Raw genomic sequence first — 26,641 nt, 5'->3', positions numbered from 1 at the left:
TTTTATTTTTCGGTGAACTAACCCTTTAACAGATATTAAAATCTGCATTTAAAATCTCACCTCCAGTTCTCACTAAAGAACAAACGATATACGTTTTGTTTACATCCGCTTCCGCATGAGATCGTGAGGTGCTCCCTCTGGGATGCTAATCATAATAATATCTTGTAGTGTGAGATGATTTTCGAAACTTGAAGTGTGCGTATGTTTGAAATTTGAGAGAAGACAATCAGTAAAGATTATCCTGATGTTCATGATGCAACCAGATTTCGTAATTTAAAGGATTTAAAAACTCCCGTAGTCCGAGCCCAGCTCAATGGTGGAGCTTTTTGTTGTTTTAGAAGATAGTAATTGGTAAATTAACTATTACTTTAACATAACGGTAGTTGCAATTGTACACAAACACAAATTGCAGCCTATAGATATGAAGAAAGAAGTAACACTTATATAAATTACTGCAGTGTGTTTTATGATTTTATAGATGAACGTGTTTTCCAGAGATCCAGCATGGTTTAATTGAACGTTTCAAATGCCATCGTCTGTAATCATCTTCAACCTCATCTTCCACATGTGCATTTCAGTCAAAGGAAAACATTTATCATGAGACCTTATCCACACTCTGTAATAATCCGAAGGGTGGCTTATATTAGATCAGCGGTTCCAAAATTGGGTCACAGGTCAGTTCTGTTCAACAAACTCTCGAAACAGTTCATAAATGTTTTACGTTTTGGTCAATTGGTAACTAACTTGCATGAATTTGCACATTCTCACTCATAAAATTTCATTCAATTAGCTTAAAACCCCACTGACAAGTTTAGGGGTGAACCTTCATGTTTTTTCTTAAAATCGTACAGAGCACATACGTATCGAAATCAGGACCTTGTAAAATAGTTATGTGTTCTCATGAAATTGAGATGGTTCCAATAGGATTTGCAGACGGCAGGGGGAAATAATGTTAAATGCTATGCTGCTTTTCTTCAAATTCATTTGTCACTTGATAAAAGTGAGGTAACATGACCAACATCGGGAAAATACAGGTTTTAAGGACTATTTTGTAAACAATTTTTGGTATTGTGTTGAGTCGCTTATTGATGTCCAATGTAAAACCATTTGAGAAATGCACCACGTTCAATGACGGACATGAACAAAAAGATTGACAAGTTCTACTCATTGTGAAATGGTCACATTTAATGAACAACTTCTCATTTTATATACATCTATAAAAAGAACCCAGATACAGGTTACAAGAATCTAAAGCTAATACATACATTATTAAATAATAAACTTTTTCTCATGTTAAAGATACATATCATAGTTTACAAAATATGATCAAGGAGAATTAAGCAATTATGGTTTGAAAAAAACAAAAAACAAACCACAAACAAATAAACAACCAAAAAAATCTAAGGTTCTAAAATTATATTTTGTTCAATGATAACCAAAAACAAAGTGTCCTTGAAGAAGGTAGTATTAAACTGTGATACTGACTAGAAAAGTCTGCTAAAAACAGATGGCGAAAGGCAAAGAGTCGAAGAATGAAAATATGGTTCCGAATGGTGCTTAATCTTCAGATGGTCTGACACGACACATTGTTCTTCCTGTTACAAAAGGTGGTCCAGAACAGTCCAAACCAATTTGTTATTTACAGTTTCAACTTCTCTGTGTTCACGGGCCAAAAAAAAAAAAAAAAAAATGCTAAAAGAAAAAAAAGAGGGAAACAAAAGGAATACAACTGATATCAAATGATGGCCTTCAAAATAAATGTGTTACTCCTCGGTCTTTGAAGCTTGGGAAGATTTTGTACTGCCAGTTCCAATTCCTTACAGACACAGGTTTGGGGAAGCTAGGGATCATGGGGAAAAAAAGAAAAACAGTCCAAGTCTTTGGCATGATGAGTTAGCTGTATGTCGTGGAAATCAATGTTACACAAAATGAGCTTTTTCAGTCCTCGGAACAGTTTGAAAGATCGAAATGGGTGGAAAAATCTTATATGACAAACAAAGATGAGGTGAATTAATTTTGTTTGTGTTGTTCTTGTGCTGCCAGGCAGGTGAGTCTCGTGTCCCCAAATCTTTTGCTCCCCTGGGGTTCGGGTCCTGTGTCTGCGTCTGGTCTGGTCTGCCATCAGCTGTCATCGCCAGAGATGTTGAAATGCTTTATTGTTCTTTTTGTCTTCCTTTTGTAATTGTCAGCATTTATTAATCTTTCTAGGTCTTTTTTCTTTCGTGAGAAAAAGAACTTGAATTAAATTATCAATGCACGATATCTATTAACATGTGCAAAATAGAAATAGAAGACTCCTCATTTTTTTTCCACAGGAATGAAGCTTACACATCTGAAAACAAAGAAAAGAAAATATGTGTTAGATTTGTGCTGAAGTATTTATGGAATTTAATGCATTGTGTAATGGATTTGTTTATCATCTCATTCACTTAAGGGCCAAGATACGAGTGTGTGTATATATATATATATATATATATATATATATATATATATAAACAAAAAGTCAAACCAAAAATTATTCAGACACCAGATATAATTGTTGATATTTTTTTACTAGTGGGTGCAAAACACTATAGTTCATTAATGTAAGTGAGGATAGCAAACTAAAGTAAACTGTGACATATTATACCAAGAAATTCTTCATACAGTGGACTACCAGTAAAATTTAGAAAAATTTGGGACCAAAAATTATTCAGACACTTTGACCTGACCACGTATTCCTTACGTGCTTTTTCTTTAATTGCTAATGTGACCTTTTTACACCACAGACTGAAAAAAAATGAAGAATTGCTTGGTAATTGGTTGACCTAAATTGGTATTATCTAATTGTGTACTTACATTTAACAGCTTACAGCTATTCAACCTAATTCATTTGTGAGACAGTCAAACAGAAGGATGGCCAAAACCAATGAAATATCAACTGATTTGATAACTCTGAGCTCTTGTCATATTTTATTACACTTTTCTAAACTATAGCGAATAAACTGTGATAATGACAGTATGTATGTACAACCCAAAATCAATATAGTGAACTCCTTAACCGAATTTGAAAACATTCCCCAACTGAGCACTTCTATACAGCGGTCAGCCTACTACAGCATAAATTACTGACACAGTATTGCAAATGAGAACAAACAGGGGCCAATGAGAGCAATATCCAAATGGCTCCCACTTCATGCCAGTGGGAAGTTGTAATTGGTGAGCAGCCACCCGTGATGTTGCCTTTAATTTTGTCTTGGCTTATTACAGACTGACCAATTAAATCTTGCTCAGAACGGCTCAGTGTGCAGGTATAACGCGAAGGTATTTGCACGTACGAGGCCGTCTCGGGAGGGCGAACACATCCTACCCCCGAGGTGCTATCGTACACTTCCTCCTGCCTTCCAGCTCCATGCATGAGCTTGCTTTAATTAGAGATAGGCTCGTTATACTGTGTTGCTGAGTTTGAGATAACAGGCATGCTGTAAACATATGGCCCGAGCGCTAATGAATCTCCAGCTTGTTACTCGACTATCTCCCCCTGCTTTCTGACTCCTGCAGGGGATCGATGAGGTTTATATGGCTGTAAGCATCAGTAAACGGTCCGTCCCTCAGTTTCTCAGGGGTTCTGGGTGGATTGTGCTGGTCTAATGAGCCAATTGTCTCTAGTCGCTGTCCTGTATTCTAACCCGCTGTCAACAATCTCTAGTTTTTTCCCAGATGAAAGAGGGCTGACCACACTGCAATTGTGTCTAAGAATGTCCTATTTCACTTAATTACAAAAAGGCCCAATAGTCTTTTGTTTTGAGAGTGGAACTCAGTAGTCTGTTCATTAAGTGTAGTACATGTGACTTGCGAGAGTGATACAAAATCACGTTAAGCAAGGACTGTGGCCATGTGCACGATGTTAAAGTCTGAGTGGACTTAAGACCACTACCTCCAAGACTCAAAACTAGACTAAGACCTAAATCAATACCAGACCCATGAGACCTAAATCAATACCAGACCCTTTAAGACCCAGAGCAAAACCAGACCCCTTAATTACCTACATCACTACCACACTACCAATACCCAGACCAGACCTCCTAAGACCCAGATCAATACCAGAACCGCCAAAGTCCAAAGTATACTTCGCGTTCCGGCTCGCAAACTGTCTGATTGACGTCATTTTAACCATCAGTACAGTCCATGTATAACAGCGCATGTGCAAGTGATCTATCCATGCTCATGGTCAAAGGAGTCTTCTTTAAAAGGCTTGTGCGCTCAACTGTGTGCGAGACGGGACGTAATGCAGAAAACAAAGTATACCATCTTAAGACCAATACCAGACCCCCCTAAACCAATACTGTGACTCAGACAAATGCCATACTGTACCAAGACCCAGATTAATATCAGATCCACTAAGATCCAGACCTAGGTCAAGACCAGACCTTTCAAGGACCACATCCAGACTCTATTTTAATGAACTGAATCAAGAAATTGGTACATTTATTGCAGCATTCATTTCTAATATAAAGAGACTTTGGGCCCTGTCATATACCCGGCGCAATGCGGCGCCAGGTGCGACAAGTGTTTTCTGCTAGTTTCAGCCCGACGCAGTTATCATTTTCACATCCTGCACCACGATGTTTAAATAGCAAATGCATGTGCGCCCATTTGTTCACCCATGGGCTTCTGGTCTGAAAACGAAGTGTGTTCAGGCGCATTGTTGGCACGTTGCTATTTTGAGGCAACTGAAATAGACTGCGCCATTGATCGACTGAAACCTGGTCTAAAGTCAAAGTTTTTGTTAAAGAGCACGTTAGTAATGTGAGCCTTTAGGTGGGTTCACAACGTGCGTACACTTTGTCCCGTAGATGGTCTGCTTGCCCGCTTTAACCTCACACACAAGCAGATCCGTTTCCTCTCTGGAGAAGCGTTCAGTTTTTCCGCTTGCAAATTCCGCCATGTAAATAGCGAATCCATCATGGCGCGAGCGCAACTGGCTTTTAAAGGGAATGGGAGATGAGACTCTGATTGGTTTATTGCACGTTACGCCCAAAACACACCCATTACTCATTAAGAGAATAGGGACAACCCTTTTAGACTATGCACCGGGCGCGCCGACCATTTTTTCCCTCGTTAAACTAGCAAAAGTGGATTCGGACACGACCTAAGTGCGCTTGTGGCGTGTGCTTTAGACCATGCGCTTAGATCGCTAAAATAGGGCCCATAGTAAAGTGGTTGAATAGGCATTCTTCTGGATTCTCCGTAAAGCCCCGTACACACCGGGACGAATATCGGCGCGCGTTATTCGTCAGCGTTTTTAAACGCGTTTTTTGTGTTCACACCCAAGCGATTTTCGCTGACGATGAGCTGAGTGAACATGCCAATTCATTCCCTGACATTAGATGGCGCTTAATGTAAAACAGAAATAGTCCTATTTTGTAGTCGCTGTCGCGTCTGTCATATAGTTCTTTATGTTCCGACAGCAACGAGACCAGCAGTTCTACATTCATCTTGCCTTGCATCTTCCTCGTCTTATTTCTCCTCGGCAGTGTAGGCGCTACTTGGCGTATATCTTCTTCGCCGTTACGTATGTGTGCTCGGCAAGACCGTTTTGTGTTTGAGCGCCCCCAAGTTGTGTTTTACTGTAACTTCAGAAGCTCCAGACACGTGAGCAAAAGCGTCAATCTCATTGGTCGGATAGTTTTTGACGCAGCGCGTCAAACCAAAAAAACGAACCCGAGGCGTTTTTTTTTTTAAAATGACGCTTTTACGTGTGGCGTTTTTCGTGTCGGTGTGCACACTCACATTGGCGCCCTTTGTTTAGTCACGAGGCGTTAAACGTCAGCGAATATCGCATGCGAAATTCGTCCCGGTGTGAACAGGCCTTAATGGTGAAGATACAGCACTAACTAGTGGTGAAGTTAAGTATCACTGTGGTACTGTTTGAGATCAAGCATTGTTCAGCCAATTTTCGCGGGTGAAATCTTGTCATTTCAAATGGAATCCATGCAATAGGGAATTTCACATGAGGGCAAGCGATTTCCCCACACAGAATTCGCTAGCGGTTCAAGTTGGTCGCCATGTTGACCAGCAGAAAGCTGCTTTGTTTAAAAGTGACTTCTCTGTGAGCTGTACTTTATATATAACTACACTATTGACAATGGACCTTTTTGCCTGCAACATTTCGCCAACATTTTGTGAGCGCACCTTAAGACTAATTTTTATATTTTTCGTTTAGGACATTGACTGATCAGACCTAGACCAAGGTTGTTTATTTTATTTTATTTTATTTTATTTTATGTGGTCTATAGAGGTCTCAAGACCTTGACCACAAAAACAAGACTCCAACTCTGACAATGAGGCGAACATAACACAACTTTAGTTACTCACTGAGTTACAATATCTCTTTAATAAACTGTGCATTGGCTTCAACTATTAGTTAGTTATTGGTGTCTCAAGTGTATTGTCATTATGTATGGTACATAATTAGGAAACGTGTAGTCCATCTGCATGAATAAAGTGGTACTGTAAGCCTCTTATAATTTATAAATGCTTGCACATTATGTTCGCACATTGCTCATTGTTAATACCTCAGGCATTGTTCAATTGTTTCATTGAAAGCTTGCGATCCTTTCTCACATAAGAACAGGGAATGAGATGTTCATTCTGGAAATAGCATTGCAATGATGTCACATACCACATGATGGACAGCAGGACGCAGGCCAGGAGCAGGTGGGTTGACCAGAGAAGGGTGGAGCAGGCCGCTGTGGGTTTACCCACTCGCGGTGCGGCCGAAGGCGGACCAGGGGTGGTTTCTGCCAGGGAAGAAGAAAATGGTCACTTTTTAAACAGGAAAGGGTTTGTATGTCCTTGGTTCAAGTACTATACACTGCATGGGTGAATGACTATCTATTAATTTCTTCAAAAATACAATAAAAATGAAATTCATACATACAACGACTTGAAAAGAATTAGCATGTTTTAAATGTATTATTATATGTATTAAATTTTTTATGTTTTTGTTGGATTTTGAAATAAAAAAAGTGTCATTTGGTGTGAACAACAACAACAACAACACCCTGCAGACCCTCATACTGGAAAAAAAAAAAAAACACATTTGAAACTCCAAACAGTATGTAAAAACAAAACGAACTGTGACTGGTCACTTTACATATCATTTACATTTATGCATTTGGCAGACGCTTTTATCCAAAGCGGCTTACATTGCATTTCAAGAAACACATTTACATTCTTATCAGTTCTTGCTTTCCCTGGGAATCGAACCTATGACCTTGCCGTTACAAGCGCCAATGCTCTACTATTTCAGTTAGGCAGTCTCTTCCTGTTGCATTGGACGGGTCCTGGCCCAATAACTGGACCAGATTTGAAACCAAGAGTCAAAAGCCTGGTTACATGAGACAATCAACTTAATAAAATAAACTTTTTAATTGTAACTCATAATACAATAGAGTTAGAACAATATATTCAGTTAACTAAACAACTCCTAAACTACCGCTTGAACGTGTTCATGTTGTGCAATTGTGAATGTCAGAAGTGTAAGTAGATATTAGTTATTGTTTCAATATCGCTTGTTTATTTGTATTATTTGTGCAGTGTGACGATGTGTGAAATGACTCCCTAGAAAACATCTCAGATAAAGTAGAAAGACCTGTCTCGCACAATGACTCTCATCTCAAATTAAGCAAATAAAATGCTGAACTAACATGAGGCAATGGATGAATTATTACAAGGACGTTCTCCTGTTTTACCCAGGAGAAAAGAAAGAAAGCTTTTAGAGAGAGTGTTTTGACACACGGCTCACACAACCAGCATGCATTTCTGCTGACTTTTTGATTCCTTCCTCCGTTCCAAGTATAGTTTATAGAAACTCAATGCCGTCTGCTGGATCAAACCGAGCAGGGCAGCCGTCACTAGATATTACTTCTAATAACAGTCATAAAGCTATTTATAAAACAAAATGTACATAGACTATCACAAGGGTCTTCAAGACAAGATTCTCTTTGTCCGTCCCAAAATGGCTGTTGTACCAGTATTTGTAAATCCTAAACGTGGCTCAGCTAGTGACACTACTTATGATAACAGTCCAAACGATTAGACTCCTTGTTTACTTAGGGCTGTCACGATATATTTTTTGGCCAATGATACAAGTGTAGGGAGGTAGATAGAGAGTTTGAAACCATAACTGTACAAAAGTGTACTAAAAGACTTTATGCTGATCAGGATTTCCTGCTGACTAGGATGTTTAACACTCTGCCTTTTTAATGTAAAATGTCAAACTATATAGGAAACTGTGTTTCCTTCATTTGTCATCTCCTTTGACATGGTTTTGTGCGGCAGTACTAGCTTCACACTGCGTAATTGTCTTTTGTCTATTTCAACACTCTCTCATGGCAATTTGTGACTATTTTACATTTTGGAAAATTGATGGCTAATTCGTATAGTTTTTCTAATGATTGTACATTTTTGTACGATTCTCATCATACAGATCATATACAACATTTCCACCTCTTTACATAGTTACATTTTCCTGTAAGATCAGGTTGTTCATTTTATGACAGATGGCAACCAGTGCTAAGGTGCAATACCGCCACCTACTGTGTTGGAGAGTCAACAAATTGGCGCAGGATTATTTTTGAAATCATGTATGTCGTATTAGTGGTGGGCGAAGTACACAAATCAAGTGCTTGAGGAAAGGTACAGATAACCTTATAAAATATTACTCCACTAATTGTATATAGTAAAGTAATAGTAATAGTAAAGTACGCCCTTTCAATTTTACTTGGGTAAAAAAACAAAACTACTTGATTTTGAATGTACTTGTGTACTGATCAATGAACCGTTTATTTATTTAGCTATTGTATATACTTCATCCTACAATAAGGAGGATTAGTGGATGCACTGATGTATTAATCTGCAAATAAGTGAACATTTTATTTTATTACCAAAACTCTCGGTGACAGAGTTACATTTTTCAGTTTGAAATAATGGGGAACAATATTGTTTTATGAAATATAATGGAGTAAAAACTGCCCACCACTCTGTAGTATTAACATATCATCAATATTTCATTCCTTAAATACCACGGTTATCGTCAATACGGTATATTGCAACACCTGTAATTCGTGAAATACATTGTACAGTTTAAAAAAACCCTGAGCATTAGCTCAACTGGGGAGACATGACTGACAAAAAAACTCAGAAAAAGTGGATATTACAATGAGGTGGTATTCCAAATCCATTTACTAATATCATTCTATCATTTCACGGTAAAACATAATTTTCAGTGAGAAAAAAAAGGAAGTTATGATTAAATCCATCAGGAAAGATTGGATGGTCAAAAGTGAGTCCTAGCAGACTCCAGACCTAGCAAACCTTTAAAGTGGATTATAAAGGAGTTTTTTAAAAGCTTTTTGACTGAGATATGGAGGCTGAAGGCCAAGTTACAAAGAGAATATCAATGTATCCCATTTTGTTTTCTTTTGGATAACTTGGACTTTGAGGTAGGGTTGATTTTGAGTTCATACTGAACAGACATATGTGTCCCTCAAGGGGTTTTGCTGGTGTCCGATTAAATATGGCATCTACTTTATTATTTTCATTCATAAACTTAACATAACCTGATGTTAATTCATCATTAACCTAGGAGTGCATCAACTATTCATTTGTTGTTAAACCTCTCTGACAGCAGAGGGCAGCGTGACTGTGAGATGCAGGGCTATAGACACTGTCTCCTCATTATCAGTCACTATTATTGTTTTATGAGAGAACAGAGATCACAGAGGCAGACAGAACTGTCATTACGGTGAATAGGAGAGTAGGCATAGGGTTGACAGCTCATGCATACCTGGGATAACGTCGCTCTCAGTGGTGGAGGTTATGGGTTTGGGTTCCTCCATCCAGGGGGTGGCGTGAACCGCCACGCTCCAGTCGCTCCAAGTGCCGATCTCCATGTCCTTGGCCGCCAGTTGGATGATGTACTCTTTCCCCGCGTAAGCGTCGGTAATGGTGTGGGAGGTGCTGTCGGAGAGCTCCACCTGTCAATCAATAACAAGAGAGCCAATCAGGGATATGGAACTTATGGGAATGATGCGTGCTGTTGAGATGATTACATACGAGATGTATGCGATGTTGAGGTGTAGTGAAAGAGATTGGGTGGGTGAGGGGTCTTCCTGTTCGTGGACTTCCACACACCTGAGGACCACCTGTGGACTCTTTGGTGTCTGAGGGTAATGAGGTTGAGAGGGTCACTTGACCACAACAGAGGAGGGGGCGCAAAGAGACTGGGAAGTCCCGTGCATGTCTTTGAGGAGCGGGGGAATTTGACTAATGCACTGCAGCTGAGGCCTGTGGAGGGAGATGAGTGATGGCAGAGACGGCCCAGCGTCTGTGACTCATCCCGAGCATCCATCACTGGCCTGTCCTGCACTGCCGAAGCTCCAGTCTGGAACTCGAAATCATGTGCAGTTGCTCAATCTGTGCTTTTCTCGCTCTTTATCCGTCATACAGCAGGACATGGGGGGAATTCACTATCAATTCACGAGTTGGAATTTGAATTAAATTGACCTTGACCCACAAGATGTTGAATTGGAATAACAGGAATATTTAATATAGTCACATAACAGAAAGGATGATGTACACTGATGTACATTTTCTCAACTAATAACACATTGTTTGAATATAACATGGTTAGTTCCAGTCCTTGATTCTGATTAGTCAATAGCAGTGTTTTATTCACGAAACGCTCCACCAAACGGTTCTATGTATCACTACACAACACCCCCCCCATAGCAACCACTCTTAGCAAAGTAAACATATGTTCTCATTGATATTGTTCATTGAAGCTCATAGAGTAGAGCATTGTGAGAGATTGGGTAAGCGAGTGTACCTGCATTTACAGTAGATATCGCATTTTCCTTCAGGTTAGTCCTATATTCGTAATAAAAATCCGTTTGAATGTGCGCTGCGATATCTTGTCCTTTTAACTGGGTTTTCCCGTGCCCTGACACGCTAATCATTTGTCAGTTGCATCTTGCTTCTCTGTGTTCACAACAAGTTCAGTCCTTTCAATATAGTCCAATACAGGTTTCCTGTAGCTCAAGCAGTAGAGCAATGGCGCTTGCAACGCCAAGGTCATGGGTTTGATACCCAAGGAAAGCAAGAACTGCGTACCTTGAAATGCAATGTAAGTCACTTTGGATAAAAGCGTCTGCCAAATGTAAAAAATGAAATATTTGTGTCGTGCCCAAGCGGCAACATTCTAATCTGAAAAATGAAGCCTACCCGGAAGTGCGAAAAACTGCAATACATCGAAAATCCGCTAGAGGGAGGTCCCAAAAGGGAGCAAATATCCATAGACCCCATGTTAAAATGTCTGTTTTCACAGCATAAATTCATGTATTTACAGGTTGGTCCCATGGACTTTTATTGTATTTTTCGATAGGTTCCGAGTGTCTGACAACTGTGAGGGGGGTGAATTTTTTTTTTCTAACTCGTTAGTTTAGATCGTATTTAGATATAAAATGTATGACAAATAAGGGCGTGGTTAACTTTGATTGACAGCTTGATTGACAGCTGATAACGGGCTGCGTCGAGTGGAATTCCTGAAATTTGACGTCTCAGCCATGATCTGACACAACACATCATACCACCCCTCTGTATCCTTTCTGAACATTTGTATTGAAATATCGTACATAACATGGGTTGCTCTGCTATAAAATGCACTAACCGACACTGTAGGACTAGGAGTACTTCGCTCCTTTTTTTCCGGTAAGTGACATTCCACTACTATTTCACGTAGTTAGCACTATTTAGCATCAATGTTTGTGGGCAGTGGCACTGCAACAGTTAGCATTAAATCGCCTCAGATAAGTAAGCGTCCGAGGTACTTTACCTATGGTTATAACTGACGTTTGAAACACTGTAAATGCGTCTGCCAAATGAATAAATGTAACATAAGAATAGACTGATCTGCGAGCTAGTTGGTCGTACGTCAGAGGCGCCCGCGCCATTGGATGTGCTGTTGCCGCAGCACAGCCTATGAGTAAGCTATGCAGCTGCAAATGCGTTTTACATATAGGCTTCAGTAAATCGAGGAAAAGGAGTTTCAACATAAGAATGATACTGGCTGTAAAAAGTAGCCTAGTCTGCTAGTCGATCTTGTAACGGTACAGATAGCTGAGGCTGCTTGGCTGAAGAGGCGCGTCCACCGGCTGGCTCAGTCTCACACAAAGCCCGCCCTTTTACCCATATATGGATTGGCCAGAAGGTGGGCGGGGTTAGGATTTCCCAAGATTTTCAAAAGATGGCGCCGCCCATACCCCCCATAAACGGCCTCAAAACCGTTCTTCAGAAAGTCAATGGGTGACGTCACAGACGCTTTGTCCATATTTTTTACAGTCTATGGTCGTGCCTAACAGCGCCCTTCAGCCATGACTTATTCACGATAAAGCACAGCCTTATTAAAACAACATATTGTACCTTATTGCTAACATATATAATTCTAAAGCAGCATTATACAAATGCATAGTGAGTTATTTAAAATATCATCTGCAAGCAGTTTGCTACCTCCATTAAAAATCTAATCAAATTCAGGAATTCAATTAAAAGGTAACAGGCGTTCTCAGTTCAATTCTGACCGGTGCACAGACCTCTCGCACTCATGCTTAGTAGAAATGAAACAGTGGGATGGAAGAATTACTTTGCCCACAAAGCAAGATCCTTCTGCAGTAAAGTGCAGAGCATATTTTCTGAACTATTACTTCATTGCCTCCCAGGTCTCCTAAGTGCCGCTGTACAACACAGAGAAAGAGTGAGCAGGAAAATTGGAGTGTGTTTGCATCGAGACTCAGAGAATATCTCATGTGCACCTGAGCTGCTCAGAACAAAGACCAAAAGAGCTTTTTTTTTCTTCACTGAATTTCCACTAGCACCGTCTGCAAGTCTTTCCATCTAGTGTGCGCTAACAAACACAGCCTGTGTGGCTGTTAGTCTCTGCATTTACATTTTAATTGAACTTTATCTTTCATAATTGGAAAAGAGAGCATTGCTCATTTCCCCAGTGCTCCTCAAAACCCACAAAACAAAAGCTGCATCCTTTTAATTTCAGACTAAACCACGTTCTCTGCGCTTTCCCACAAAGTGGCCACTGAGCACCTGGGCTGTCAAGCGTTTGATTCGATTATTATCAAACTGCAGCGTTTCGTCCATCTATTGTCCTATATTTAGAGTTGAAATAGACCAATATGGCCTTGAATTGCAAATGTGTGCTTTTCATTACCAAATTCCCATTCACCTCAACAGCCGCTTTTCCACCATCGGGCCAAACAGTTCTCGCTGCTTAACCGTTCCATTCCGCGCTGATCCGGCCCGGCCGGGACGGATATGGTTTCGTTTTCCATTGTGGGGCTGATAACGGAGCTCTTTGGAATGTAATACAAATGCGGCACTCGTGGCCTTGTTAACACAAGAGTTTACATATTGTATGAGATGTAAATAGTGATGGCATTATGGTGGATGATCAGGTATTTCTATTACTAACTTGTGTTTCCATCGCTCAAATGATTGATGACGGCGCTACAGATTCGACCAGCATGGTTCAGCGCGGTTAGCCAGCCGTGTTGAGAATTCCGGGCCAAGAAGGGTTTGTAATCGAACCAAACTCTAGTGTATAATAACGGGAACCGTAAACGTTCTTAGAACTGTTTTGTCCGATGGTGGAAAAGTGGCTAACGACAATTTCTCAGCTGTCATGGCTACTTTTAAATGGGGGCATTGGAGAAATAATGGTGTAGTTACGGCATCTACCAACTAAACCCTCAACCAATGGCGTGTGTTGCAACAATGGCAGACGGAGAGTGTCTGAGAAACGTGTCAGGAAACAATAATTTTTTAATTTAATTTGTTACATCAGCTGATTTTATTTGCAAGGCTGCTTTAAAACAACAGTTTTAGCCATTCAGATCAATGCATCTTTAATGTTTGATTCCACCTGTAATTCTGTTACACAAACCATTTCACAATTGCTGCCATTTTGTCAAAGCTGTCAACTCCCGAAATGGTACCGGGAGTCAAAATGTCCTTTGTAACCCCTGCACTTTTAAGACACTAGGCTATAAATCCACAAATAAAACACTACCATCGGTTACAAATAACAAGTTCAAGAAAATTCCTGCCTAAAATCAAACTTTAAAGGCCTAAAAAAATTGATCAACAGATTCCTGTTTGTCTTTTTTTGGATCAGGTAACATTGCACATAGTGCAGAGAGAGAGAGAGAGAGGGAGAGAGAGAGGAAGACGGATATAAAGAAAAGTCTGAGATAATATTAGAGAGAGCTATTTATATACCCATATCATTATGTACCAAATACGCTCTGACCCTCATACATGGATACGCCTCGACAATCCCAGACGCCTCACTGTATTCTGGGCCTCGTTCAGTGCGGCCAAAGCTCATAAATGAGATTAGGTGTAAGTTGTGTCATCGGAACAATGAGAAGAGGATTTCTCTCTTACATCGTTTATTGCAATCAGTGAAACAATGAAACAGCTGCACACTGGGTTCTTATGAGACAAGATCAAATCTCTATTTCCATGTGAATCTGAGCTTTTGTCCCAGCCAGCCTATTGGTTTCTATTTGTGTGGCACTACACTGAGTAGCCCCACCTAAAATGACATTTCTTTGGTCCAAAATCCACATGTAACTGTATATTAAACATTAAAGTCAAATGCTGACATCAAAATTGATGCTATTTATTTTCATAGCACATGTTACAGGTCTTGAATTAGTTTTTGGTACATGTTATTCCAAAGATAAACACCTGTATACTAATTTCCGATGAAATAAAAAATGTAATCCTCCCTACTTCTACATTGGTTGAGAACATTTCATGTTGACTTTAACACATTCACATTGGCTGTAATTTCTGTGTAGGCTTTTTGCTTCTAGTTGTTATTGGTAACTGAAACTATACACAATTAAAAGTTTCTGATAATTGAAATAAGATAAAATATGAATATTAGATGAACACCTTAAACGTAAAAGACAAAAAAATCTAACCAAACCAAAATCAAAATGAATACTGAAAAATGAAAAGCTAATTCCAAATATGAATAAATAATACAGTATAATATAAATAATACTAGACTTATTAGAAATATTCTGTATTGTATAACAAAGTAAATGTGGTGTGGTCATGTGTTTTAATGCATGCAATTATAATGGATTACAAATGTGGTTACAATTATATATTATAACTCAGAACTGATTAAACGCTTTATAAATGCTTAATAATGCATTTATAACATTTATATTTAAAGGCTTCATAGAAACTGTTACTGTTTAGAATAATCATCATTACTTATGTAGGATATTATAGATACTAGTGCTGTCAAACGATTAAAATATTTAATCGCGACTAATCACACTAATGTCATAACTCGCGATTAATCGCACATTTTTATCTATTCTAAATGTCTCTTGATTTCTTTTTGTCCCATTATTTTTTCTCATTTTAATGCTCTTATCAACATGGAAAAGTGGATCAGCTTGCTTTGTGCAAATGTTTTTTATTGAAAACAACATAGTGTTCAATTTCACACTAACATTCTCACTTGGAGCAAATAATCTCTCACACAATGTAACACTGTCCATCAATAAAAGGGTGAAAGAAATACTGACGAGGTCCTGATATTGACGAGGGGGCGGAGGATTCGCATCAGCTGTGTGTGTGTGTGTGTGTGTGTGTGCTTGGCCATCAACAAGTGGTATTTCAGACTGGACGTGCTGCGATGATGATGATAGCTCAGTTCACAACGACAAAACACACAGATCACTTTGGTCTTGTCAAGGGAACCATTTGGCAACTTTTTAAAAGTAAACTTTCCATTCAGAATCTTATTGGCATCCATTTCGGCGTCTCGCGCTCGTCATCCACTCAAAGCGTAACGTTAACCAACTATTTGGCCGGCTCGCAAGCCCAAACAAGTGTGTGCCGCGTGCCTGTTGTTTTGTTTCCGGTCTAGCTAGATCCACTTGCGCTTTGGTCGACGAAGCAACAAAACGTCCTCGCGCAGCGCAAGCTATTGAAATTAATGGGTTTCATAGCGGAGCGCCGCGCATGCCGCGTCCTGTTGCAAAAGCATGTGAAAAAAACGACAAAGTTTGCTAGGCCAAAAAGACCGTTAATCTCGCAAATAAAAAAATGTACGCCGTTAAAATGGGTTTGCGTTAACGCCGTTAATAACGCCTTTAACTGACAGCCCTAATAGATACTTATTATATAAATATTAGAAAATTGGATTATGAGCTACAGTCCAATAAACATGAAAAATCACTACATGATTACTATTCAGCATATTTTGAACCCCACTGCAACTACGCTGACATCCTTTGGTATAAAGCGCTCATAAGCAATTCCAACTAAGATATAGCAAGTAACTGGTTTCTAAGATTTCTGACTTGCATGTAGGCAAACTGAGCAGCAAATGGATCTGCCAGACTCCCAGCAGTCACTGTTGGCTGATTACTGCCACCATGCTGTGATATTTTCTAAATTCTGCCCACTTCCCTTCATTCGTGCCTCCAGCCCAGCTGTGCTCAAAGCTGACGGTAGTGGAGTGCGGCGCTCGCACCTGATGCCTGCTTGACCAAACACCAAAGGCTGTAAACAGCTTCTGTTGATGATATATCAGTGGAAGCGTACAAGGCCAAACAGGTGAAAGGAGGATTTTAGACAGTTTTCTTCCAAGAGTGACTTCCAGTACATGGAATGGGAGTTGAGAGTAGTTGTTTACAGTGTTCAGGATGGGAACTTGGCCCTTCTTGTGTATCTCTCATTCTTTTAAAATCCCTCGTTTGCCGTGATTTCGTCAGATATATATTTCCGTCTCTTCCGTTATTGAAATTTGAAACCCTGACCTTGCAGAACCTTTGAGACTGAAACTGGAAGCTGCATTCACAAGTATTTAGTATGCTCTGGTAAGTACACTGCAACTGATGGTCTTTTTAATGACTTGGAAATGGTCTGACCTTAAATAATGCATACAGGAAGTTATTTGAATAATTTGCTAAAGCATTACAATAAGATCCCATTAGTTAACGTTAGTTAATGCAATGAGGAATACATTTGTCATATTTATTAATCTTTCGTAATGTTAGATAATAAAAATACAACTGTAAGTTCATGCTAGCTCAGGTCCATTAAATAATAATAGCAAATACAACTTTTGATTTTAATAATGTATTAGTAAATGTTGAAATTAACATTACGATGCTTTAGAAGTGTATGTCATAGTTCATGTTAATGGAGTTAAATGAATAGTTCATTTCAAAATGAAAATGCTGTCATCATTTACTCACCCTCAAGTTGTTCCAAACCTGTATGAGTTTCTTTCTTCTGCTGAACACAAAAGAAGATATTTTGAAGAATGTCGGTAACTAGACGGTTGATGGACCCCATTGACTTCCATAGTAAGAAAAACAAATACTATGGAAGTCAATGGGGTCCAACTGTTTGGTTACCCATTATTCTTCAAAATATCTTCTTTTGTGTTCAGCAGAAGAAAGAAACTCATACAGGTTTGGAACAACTTGAGGGTGAGTAAATTATGACAGCATTTTCATTTTGAAGTGAACGTTAAAAACAGAAACTTAGTGCTACCAATAATTTTAACAGTAAATTTTGGATGTCTGTTGCCCAGTCAGGCCCAGATTTAACTCTTTAAAGTCTACAAGTGGCCTTTTTGACGTGATTTAAGTGTTAACAAGTTCTCACTCACAAAAATATGCTCTTAAATATGCTATCCCTCCATAGCACAAAAAAAAAACACATTTCACTTCTATTTCCTGAGCCAAAACCGAGTGTGGAGCGACTCATTACGGCACTTTAATTCAGCTTTTTATCTTCAAAGGCTCCAGTCTTGAAAAGGAAATGTGTGGCTGTATCTGGACACTTGAGCATTACATTTGAAGGACTAATTTCATTAGCACTTACAACTTCCCTCATTTTGTCAGCTACAACCCTCTCTTTTTCTTGATGTGTCCATCGACATCACTACAGGAAGTCTAGAGGAAGAGGAAGCGTTCAAACTTAGTATCACAGATCATTGACGACTAATTCCAGCTAACGATGCCCATCTTCTCCAAACGGCGGCTCACATCACTGAGAGTGCAAACAAACAGAGTTAATTCTCAAAGTAACTGATTTAGAAACCGTGGTTCGCTAAGTATGTGCATTAACCTGAATTGCTTTTAATGATGGTTTGGAACGCACACTGAGCGCACAATGGTGTGTTTGTGCCGTTCCAAGAATACACGCAGATTTTGGAGGAACAGATGGGAATAAACTAGCCAACCGATTAAAGTCATTCCATTCCGTTTTTTTTGTTTAACCGAATGCAAATACCGCCGTGTTCTATATAGGATGTAATCCTTAAACAAAGAATTAGGGAACGGCAAGCGAATTGCCAAAAAAACAGTTAAAGACTAGCTCAATAAAAGGAGTGCTAATGTGGTCCAATTCAGTTTAATCCGTGAGTAAACACAAGCTTCCCTCAGGGGTCGAAGTGCACAGTTCCAAGTCGCCAAATTCAGGCAAAGTACCAACGCAGTGTCCCAGTGTCTTTTGCTATTCATGCAACATGAGCACTTATGAAATATGCACGAGATCTGAACAGCATCTCAATAAATAAATAATTGATATTATCCCCTGAATGGACAGAACAAGAGAGACAAAAAAAAAAAAAAAATGACTTTGTTTAATAGATTCTAATGTCTTTGTGTCTGGTTTCATGGTTTCATTATCCAGTGCTATTTTTTCTAAAGATTGAAGGGTTTATTAAAAATCATATTCCAGTATAAATCACTAATTGCAGAAGTAATCAATGAATTTACGTGAATTATTATTTGCGCAAAATTCTAATTAACGTAGTTAATATTGACGTATCAGTGGAACATAAAATAAGATATTTTGAAAAAAATCTCAGGTTTGGAAGCAAATGATGACAAAATTCGAATTAACATAGTCAATATTGATATTTTAACTACGTTAATTTTAATATTGACTTATCTCTGGAACATAAAATAAGATATTTTGGAACATTTCTCAGGTTTGGAAGCAAATGATGACAGAAACTATCCCTATAAATGACCAGTGTTGTAACAAATCCCAATATTTTGTTACTCCTCAAGCCTCGATATAGCATGCGCTTGATAATTCTCCAAGTATAACATCATCTCTTGATCTATCAATTGCCTGTGATTACTCCAGCTTTCAAGTTTCATCTGGCATTGAAATACACAATAGCACCTTCTTCATCTGTTGGGCTATATCAGCGGGGACATTATACATTCATCCCATTTCTAAAAGGTGCTCAAAGGAGCAGCGCTCAGATCTTCCGCTCATTGTGTATTATCTACAGTATTTTCATCTTAGCATCAAAGATGGCTGTCGAAAACAGCTTAGCCAATACAGTGAGCAGAGGGGAGGCCCGGAGGAATGGGAGATTTGAACATTCTTGAGAGATTACATAAGGGAGGGCATGGTGACCCCTTTCTCCCTTCACAATCCTGTCACCCTGTCCTGACTTAAGGCTTTTGGTATGGAAATCATGGCTTTAAGGGATGTGGATTCTTTTATTGAGGCCTGAAATTCTTGGGCTTTTTACTTGCCGTTGTGTATCCAAGGACAATTCAATATGAGTATCCTAGCGGGAAAAAAAGGGCAACTTTTACAAATGTTTTTTTAATCTTTGAGATCAATAGTTCTAAACTGGTGGGACGCAACCCAAAAAATGGGTCACAGATCTGTTCTGATAGGGTCAGGCGGGAAAACAAATGCTAAAGATACAAATAAAAGGCAGCTAATGACAAACCAAAGGCAAAAAGGAAGAGGGGAAACGATGGAAGCCTGTTTTTACCTCAGAGTAGAAAATTCAAAGGTAAATTGTGTGTAAAGTTTTAAATGAAAAAGTCATAATGAGAGATAATGTGACAAATCATACCATATTAAGTCACATGGTGCTATTTAAATTCACTCCAACATATCAATACTGTGAGATATAGTCAAATAGCGAGATTTAAAGTCACTTGTGATGTACAAAGTTGCAATTGTGAGAAATATTATTATTGTGAGATATGAAGTTGCAAAAATGGCTAGATATAATGCCATGCAACCAAATATTGTGAGAAAATCACACTTGTGAGAAATAGTCACATCATGAAATACAAAGTCGCAGATATAAAGTCAGTGTGAGAGTACGTCACATTTTGAGATGTAAAATCCCATTACATTATTAGATATAAAGTCACACTATGAGATTTAACATTGTGAAATATAGTCACGATTGACTGCAACAGATACAATCCCATTGTGAGACATATATAGTCACATTACAAGATATAAAGTCACATTGCAAAATACAAAGTTGTAAGAGAGATATAAAGTCATACCGCAAGGTTTAAAGTCAAACTGTTCGATATAGTCACAATTGTGAGGAAAAAAGTACAACTTTTTATAATATTGTTATATCCAAGATATAACAATGTGTATTAACATAAAGTACGTGCTTCTAACATGTACATTTACTTGTGCTTGCATAGACACTGAAACTTACAATACTGACGTATTGACAGCATCTAAAACATAAATTATTTACATATGCTCAACTTTACAGACGTACAAATCGAACAAATACTTATAAGTATAGAAATCATGTATTTTGTGTGTTCATGTGTTTTCAATTGCGTTTATTAAATGCGGTTTATATGCTGTGGATGATAATCGAACCATAAAACACATTATAAATTGACAAAAGAAATACATTTTGATATTGCGCTGCTAATCTTTAGTATCAATACGAGCACAGACCAAAATTCCAGCCTTTATTCAGCGATCTCCATCCTCAACAACGACCGAAAACGTCAAATTGTCAAATCCCGCTCTCGATATGAATAAAAAAATAGACGCGTCAAGAAGCGTCACGACACGTTTTACGGCAGGGATCGAAAATCTATCTATAAAATGGCAAAGATGCAACTTTACAAACATCTATATGATATAAAAGATTCATAATTATTTCACGTTTCCTAATAAGGTGCAAGTTTTAAATACCTCAATACCTCCAAATTGTACATTTCAGCATTGATCCAAACGTACAAAAATGGGTAACGCTTCCTTTTACAGTCCTGTTACCCATGTACTTACTATGTACTTATTAAAGTAATTATAATTACTGGGTAATAACTAGGTACTAACCCTGAACCTACCCCTAAACCTACCCCTAACCCATGTACTTACCTTATATTAGCCAGTACTTTCTAGCTAAGTACACTGTAAGTACACGTAAGTACTGTACTGTAAAAGGAAGCGTTACCCAAAAATGTACCTTACGTTTTTTACCGGTAAATGTTGTGTACTAATACCTCGTATAAAGAATGAGATCAGACTGGATATAAAGTTGCAAACGCCATTGAAATGTGCTTTTTTTATGTTGTTTTTTACTCTATGGTGTAAATGGGTTTTCACAGAATATGCTCCCCATGTCTTTTGTTGGTCTTAGAAACCAAAATGGTCAATACGCAGTGAATGTCATGTTAATAATTGTGCACAATTATGGGTTGCCACTTGAATTCCATGAAAAAAAAACCTGAAGGAAAACCACTTGAGAGCCACTTCTTTAGCCAAACACGAGTCACATAAACATGCAAAGGACCATTAGCATACTAAAGGCTACAGTAGATAAGGAAACGCTCATTTGAGTGTATAGCGCCGTATACTCCTCCTCGCCCTCCCGTCAGGGGATATAAATACGCCAGGCAGCCCCAGTTGGAGAGCGTGTCTACTGTTGTGGAGAGAAAAAGCAATTACGTGCCACTTCCAAAATTCACGTTTGACTTTCTTCTGACGGGATAAAAGTGGCTGAGCAGCGCAGGTTCTGTCACTCAAGCTAATGAGAGCTATTCCCTCAGTCTCCTTCTGCGGGATCGCCACTGCTGACCAACAGGTTTCATAGATAATTAGACCCCTTTTGATGGTCAGCCAACAGCGGTGCAATTAATATCAAAGGTAGTGGAAACACCTTAGCGCTTATCGCAAAGAACAGGCTGTGTGAAAGTACAGCACGCCTGTGTTGAGTGCGTGAACCGTTTTATGCCATTTAAGTGGGACTCGTGCAAAGCGGACGCTAATGAGATGTGTTTCTTTAACGGGTTGAATGTCAACAAAGGAGATAGACCGCCTTCGAAAAACACACACGCGTGCAAACGCATAACCCGAGGAGGCGCCGGAGGCAGTGTCCGTCAAACACATCGGGAGAAGAAAACAAATATGAGCTCAAGTACTGTGTAAATCGCTCATTTAATATAATTCGATTAGTAACTGTTTTGTATAATATTCTATGATGAATTAATTATTCTGAATTAACTAGTTAAATTTATAGCCGTAGTTTTATTAAATTATATTTCAAATAAAACGGTAACACTTTACTTGAAGGGGTGTGCATAAGACTGGCACTTTCACTATCATGACATGACACACGTCATGAATATGAAGGAGGGTTTATGCATGTTTATGACAACTGTCATTAAGTGTCATTCACTCAATTATGAAATTTTTAATGCAAATATGACATTGTTATGACAACTTGACATAAACCAATACATCATAACCTGTCAAACTTTGAGAAACCACTTAGCTTTATGGGTTAACATCACATTAAACTGTCATGAATATTTTTCTTGACCTCAACTACAGTGGATTGATAATTAATTATTGATAATTAATCTGCTATGTCATGTTTATGACATATTTATGACAGGTTGTGTTGTCTTAGTAATGTCAAGTTGTCATTACCAAGACACTGACAGGTTATGATGTATTGGTTTATGTCAAGGTGTCATAACAAAGACATCCCAAACAATGTCACATTTGCATTACAAATGTCATTATTGAGCGAATGACCCTTAATGACAGTTGTCATAAACATGCATAAACCCTCCTTCATATATTCATGACATGTGTCATGTCATGATTATGAAGGTGTCATGTCAGTCTTATGCACACCCCTTCAAGTAAAGTGTAACCAAAGTACTGGTAAATATCCCATTTGCTCCACATAGAGAGGGGTTTTTGCCTCCTCATTTGTATAGAGGGTATGCATTGACGTCACTTTCCCGCCGGAGTGGCAAAGGATCTGCTGAGTGACTGGAGTTAATAGGGGAAACTATGAAAACGTGAGTAAAACGAATAATTATCAGTTTAAACTAAAGGTTGGACTCAATATAGCGTTCCTTACAACTCACCAAACATCCAGTGATCAATGAATATTGACATGCAGCCAAGAATCGTGTTTCCTGACATTTATATATGCCTGATTTCATAAATCACTCTATCCTCTATAGTCTATTTTTGTATCAAATTTGTATTTTGTAGTTGAATTTGTATTTTGAGAGCGTCTCTTTCTATCTCACACACACACACACACACACACACACACACACACACACACACACACACACACACACACACTATACAGCGCACAGTGCCCCAGACAGATGTTCCCCACACTGTGCAGTCTCAGATCATAAGATAATAGTCCTTAGGGGGGCTGTGACACTGAATAAGACATGTGAATACACAAACCTTTATCCATCGACATCTCAAGGATGCCCCGGCTGATCTGAGAATCAATATGGGCGGCAGAGATGGAGCCAAGGTGCATTTTTCGATCTCCACGCTCCGAGTATCAAGAAACAGCTTACAGAACCCAAGGAAAAATAGCCTTAGAGCTGAACAAACTACTTAATCATAGTGTTCGAGCTGTCAGAGGTGACTTTAATGTCTAATGCACTATAATGCAATAGGAGAGACATGCAAGGATGACTGAAGAGGTAGAATTATACCTTTGGCTCACGCTTCAGTTTGAACCGTTGACATGCAAGTGGTTGATGAATCTGTAATATAGGTAACAGTGTAAAATCTCAGTTATGAGTTATTCAGGGATTTCTTTTATTATTAATGATCAAATCGATTTCTTCACCCAAGGCTTACATTGAATAAAATAGGAAAGAAAAATCTGAGGTCTCTTTAATATCAAAATTTTTCTCCTGGATGTTAGATTAATGAAGTGTCCTGATTCTCTCCTGCTTGCTATTTTATTTATTTATGAATGTATTTATGAATGTATGTATGCATGTGTGTGTATACGGATCATGCGTTTTGTGTCTGAGTCCACTTAAGACATAATCGACTATGTTTACTAGGATACTAACCGCGTTTTTTGACATAATTTTAATTAAATTTTTCCATTAAGGCACAGGAAGGCATGAAAGAGAGCTCAATTTCGTGGCTTTCAGGTCGCGCGCTCCGGATGTTAAACTTCCCACACAGTGCTTGAGTAACAAATTCCCTTTCGTGTTCCAGCGCTTGAATATTTACATTGGAAAGGCTGAAACTTTTGCAATGATGAAGCACTGGACCGTTTGTTCACGTTCATGTCGTCACAACATTGCATTGTTAGAATTAAAAAAAATGTTACTGGCGACTGACACCGTTTCATACACTCGCCAACGCTGATTTGTCCTCGCATTTGCCGCTTGGCGAGTGTTAATTTTAGGCCCTGTATGCATGTGTGTGTGTGTTTGTATGCATATGTATGTACTGTGTGTATGTATGTATGCATGCATGTGTGTGTATGTATGTACTGTATGCGTGTGTATGTGTGCATATGTATGTACTGTATGCGTGTGTATGTGTGCATATGTATGTACTGTATGTGTGTATGTATGCATGCATGTGTGTGTATGTATGTGTGTACTGTATGTATGTATGCATGTATCTGTGTGTGTGTGTATTTGTGTATGTATGCATGTGTGTGTATGTAGGCTACAGTATATATGTACTGTATGCATGTATGTACAGTTGTGGTAAGAATTAATGGCACCCCTGGTAAATATGATCAAAGATGGCTGTAAAAATAAATCTGAATTGTTTATCGTTTTGATCATTCATTCAAAACCTCTGCAAAAATCTAACCTTTCATTGAAGTAAACAAATTGAAAGTGGGGGGGGGGGGGGGGGGGGGGGGATCACATGATGAAACAAAAGCTTTTCTCCAAAAATACATTGGCCATATTTATTGGCACCCTTTTATTAAAGAATTATAATTTCAACTTCCAAATGAATTTTCCACAGGTATTTAATTAGCAATAATTACCAACTGACTGTATATAATGCCTGACATGCATCATACATAACAACAATATTAATAATAATTTTTCAAAGTAGTTCCATGATAACCCGGTTGTCTCTTTAATAGAGGGGTAAAGGTACAAGGAGAGAATGTTTGCGGAGAGAGACTAATGGTTTTGGGTGCAAATGTATTAAACCCAGCACTGAGGAGGAACGGCTCGAGAGCTAGACCCATCAGCACTTACTCGTGTGTGTATGAATGTGTGTCCATTCACACACTAGTGCCATCACCATCCTGATGATAGATAATTATGCGTAATGTGACATGTCTCTGAAATAATCAGAAGTCCAGCATCTCTGATGTCAGGCCTGTGATGGGGCAATTACAGCCTGTGATATGAGCCTGTGCTGGGCAGAGCCTGGAGCGTCACATGCATGGAAGTGTGTGTGTGTGTGTGTGTGTGTGAGACACACAGTCCATCCAAACTGAGAGCGAATGACATGATGGAACTAAAACAGACATGGGATGATCAACAAAGCTGTCTACACTTGCTCTAAATACATTAGAGAAATACTCGGTTACACTTTATTTTAAGGTGATGTCGTTACAGTGTAATTACACAAATGGGTACTTAGTCATATTCATTTACTCAATGTACTTACTATAGGGTTATGGGTTAGGGTTTGGTTTGTCACCGTAGAATAAAGTTACCAAAAACTGACAGAATACTGGACCGAAAAGGGTGTAAAGATATGAAGGTACATTGAATTGGATTTCAGATAGCACACACTTGCAAGATGTAGCCATTAGATAGATTTTGTAATGGGTTTAAAATCAAAATCCAAAATTGAGTATGGAGATCTATTACACATTTTACATTTCGCCCGTGAAAATTCATCGAACAATGATAAATGTGACCACACCTTTGGATTCTCATTGGTCTGTCCAAGCCGATCTCATGAGAAAACATTAATATATTAGATGGTGGCAATGGATGTGATTTCTACAAAAATGTAATTTTGTTACACCCCTAAACCTAACCATCACTGGGTGTAAGCAGATCATACAGTTCGATGACATACGGAAGATATCGTACATAAAAAAGTAGCAACAAATTTGACAAAGTGAAAAATAGTTACAAATTCCCATGATATTGTGTCAAAATGTTACAGCAAAATATATATATATATATATATATATATATATATATATATATATATATATATATATATATATATATATATATATATATATATAATAATCTTTTTTTTTATTAAAAATAAATGACTTTTGTGTGCTTTAAAATTAACATTTAATAATGAAAACATAACTATTTGTAAAAAATAATGTGCAAAAATGTGTAAAAATACATACAAGTATTAATTTGAAGCACCATTATTAAAAATCTTACTGACCACAAATAAGTTTTGATCGAAGCAATATATATAGATTTGTGGTGTCATATTT

At 38.4% G+C, this 26,641-nt stretch overlaps 1 protein-coding gene across 1 annotated transcript in view; it reads right to left on the bottom strand.

The window, feature by feature from the left end:
* Positions 1 to 1,164: 1,164 nt before the first annotated feature.
* cntfr (ciliary neurotrophic factor receptor) overlaps positions 1,165 to 26,641 on the bottom strand; it is a 121,855-nt gene continuing 96,378 nt past the window's right edge. Inside the window, exons 6-8 of the mRNA XM_056252036.1 lie at positions 9,833 to 10,022; positions 6,665 to 6,782; positions 1,165 to 2,332 (exon numbers count right to left, since the gene is read on the bottom strand). Coding sequence (XP_056108011.1) covers position 2,332; positions 6,665 to 6,782; positions 9,833 to 10,022 — 309 coding nt within the window. The 3' untranslated portion in view covers positions 1,165 to 2,331. The remainder of the gene's footprint in view (positions 2,333 to 6,664; positions 6,783 to 9,832; positions 10,023 to 26,641) is intronic.

Source organism: Rhinichthys klamathensis, unplaced genomic scaffold (genome assembly GCF_029890125.1).
Source record: "Rhinichthys klamathensis goyatoka isolate OS25496 unplaced genomic scaffold, OSU_Roscu_1.1 h1tg000091l_1, whole genome shotgun sequence".
Taxonomy (NCBI): domain Eukaryota; kingdom Metazoa; phylum Chordata; class Actinopteri; order Cypriniformes; family Leuciscidae; genus Rhinichthys; species Rhinichthys klamathensis.
The sequence above is the reverse complement of the archived record's forward strand: the minus strand, read 5'-3'. Positions and strand labels throughout refer to the sequence as shown.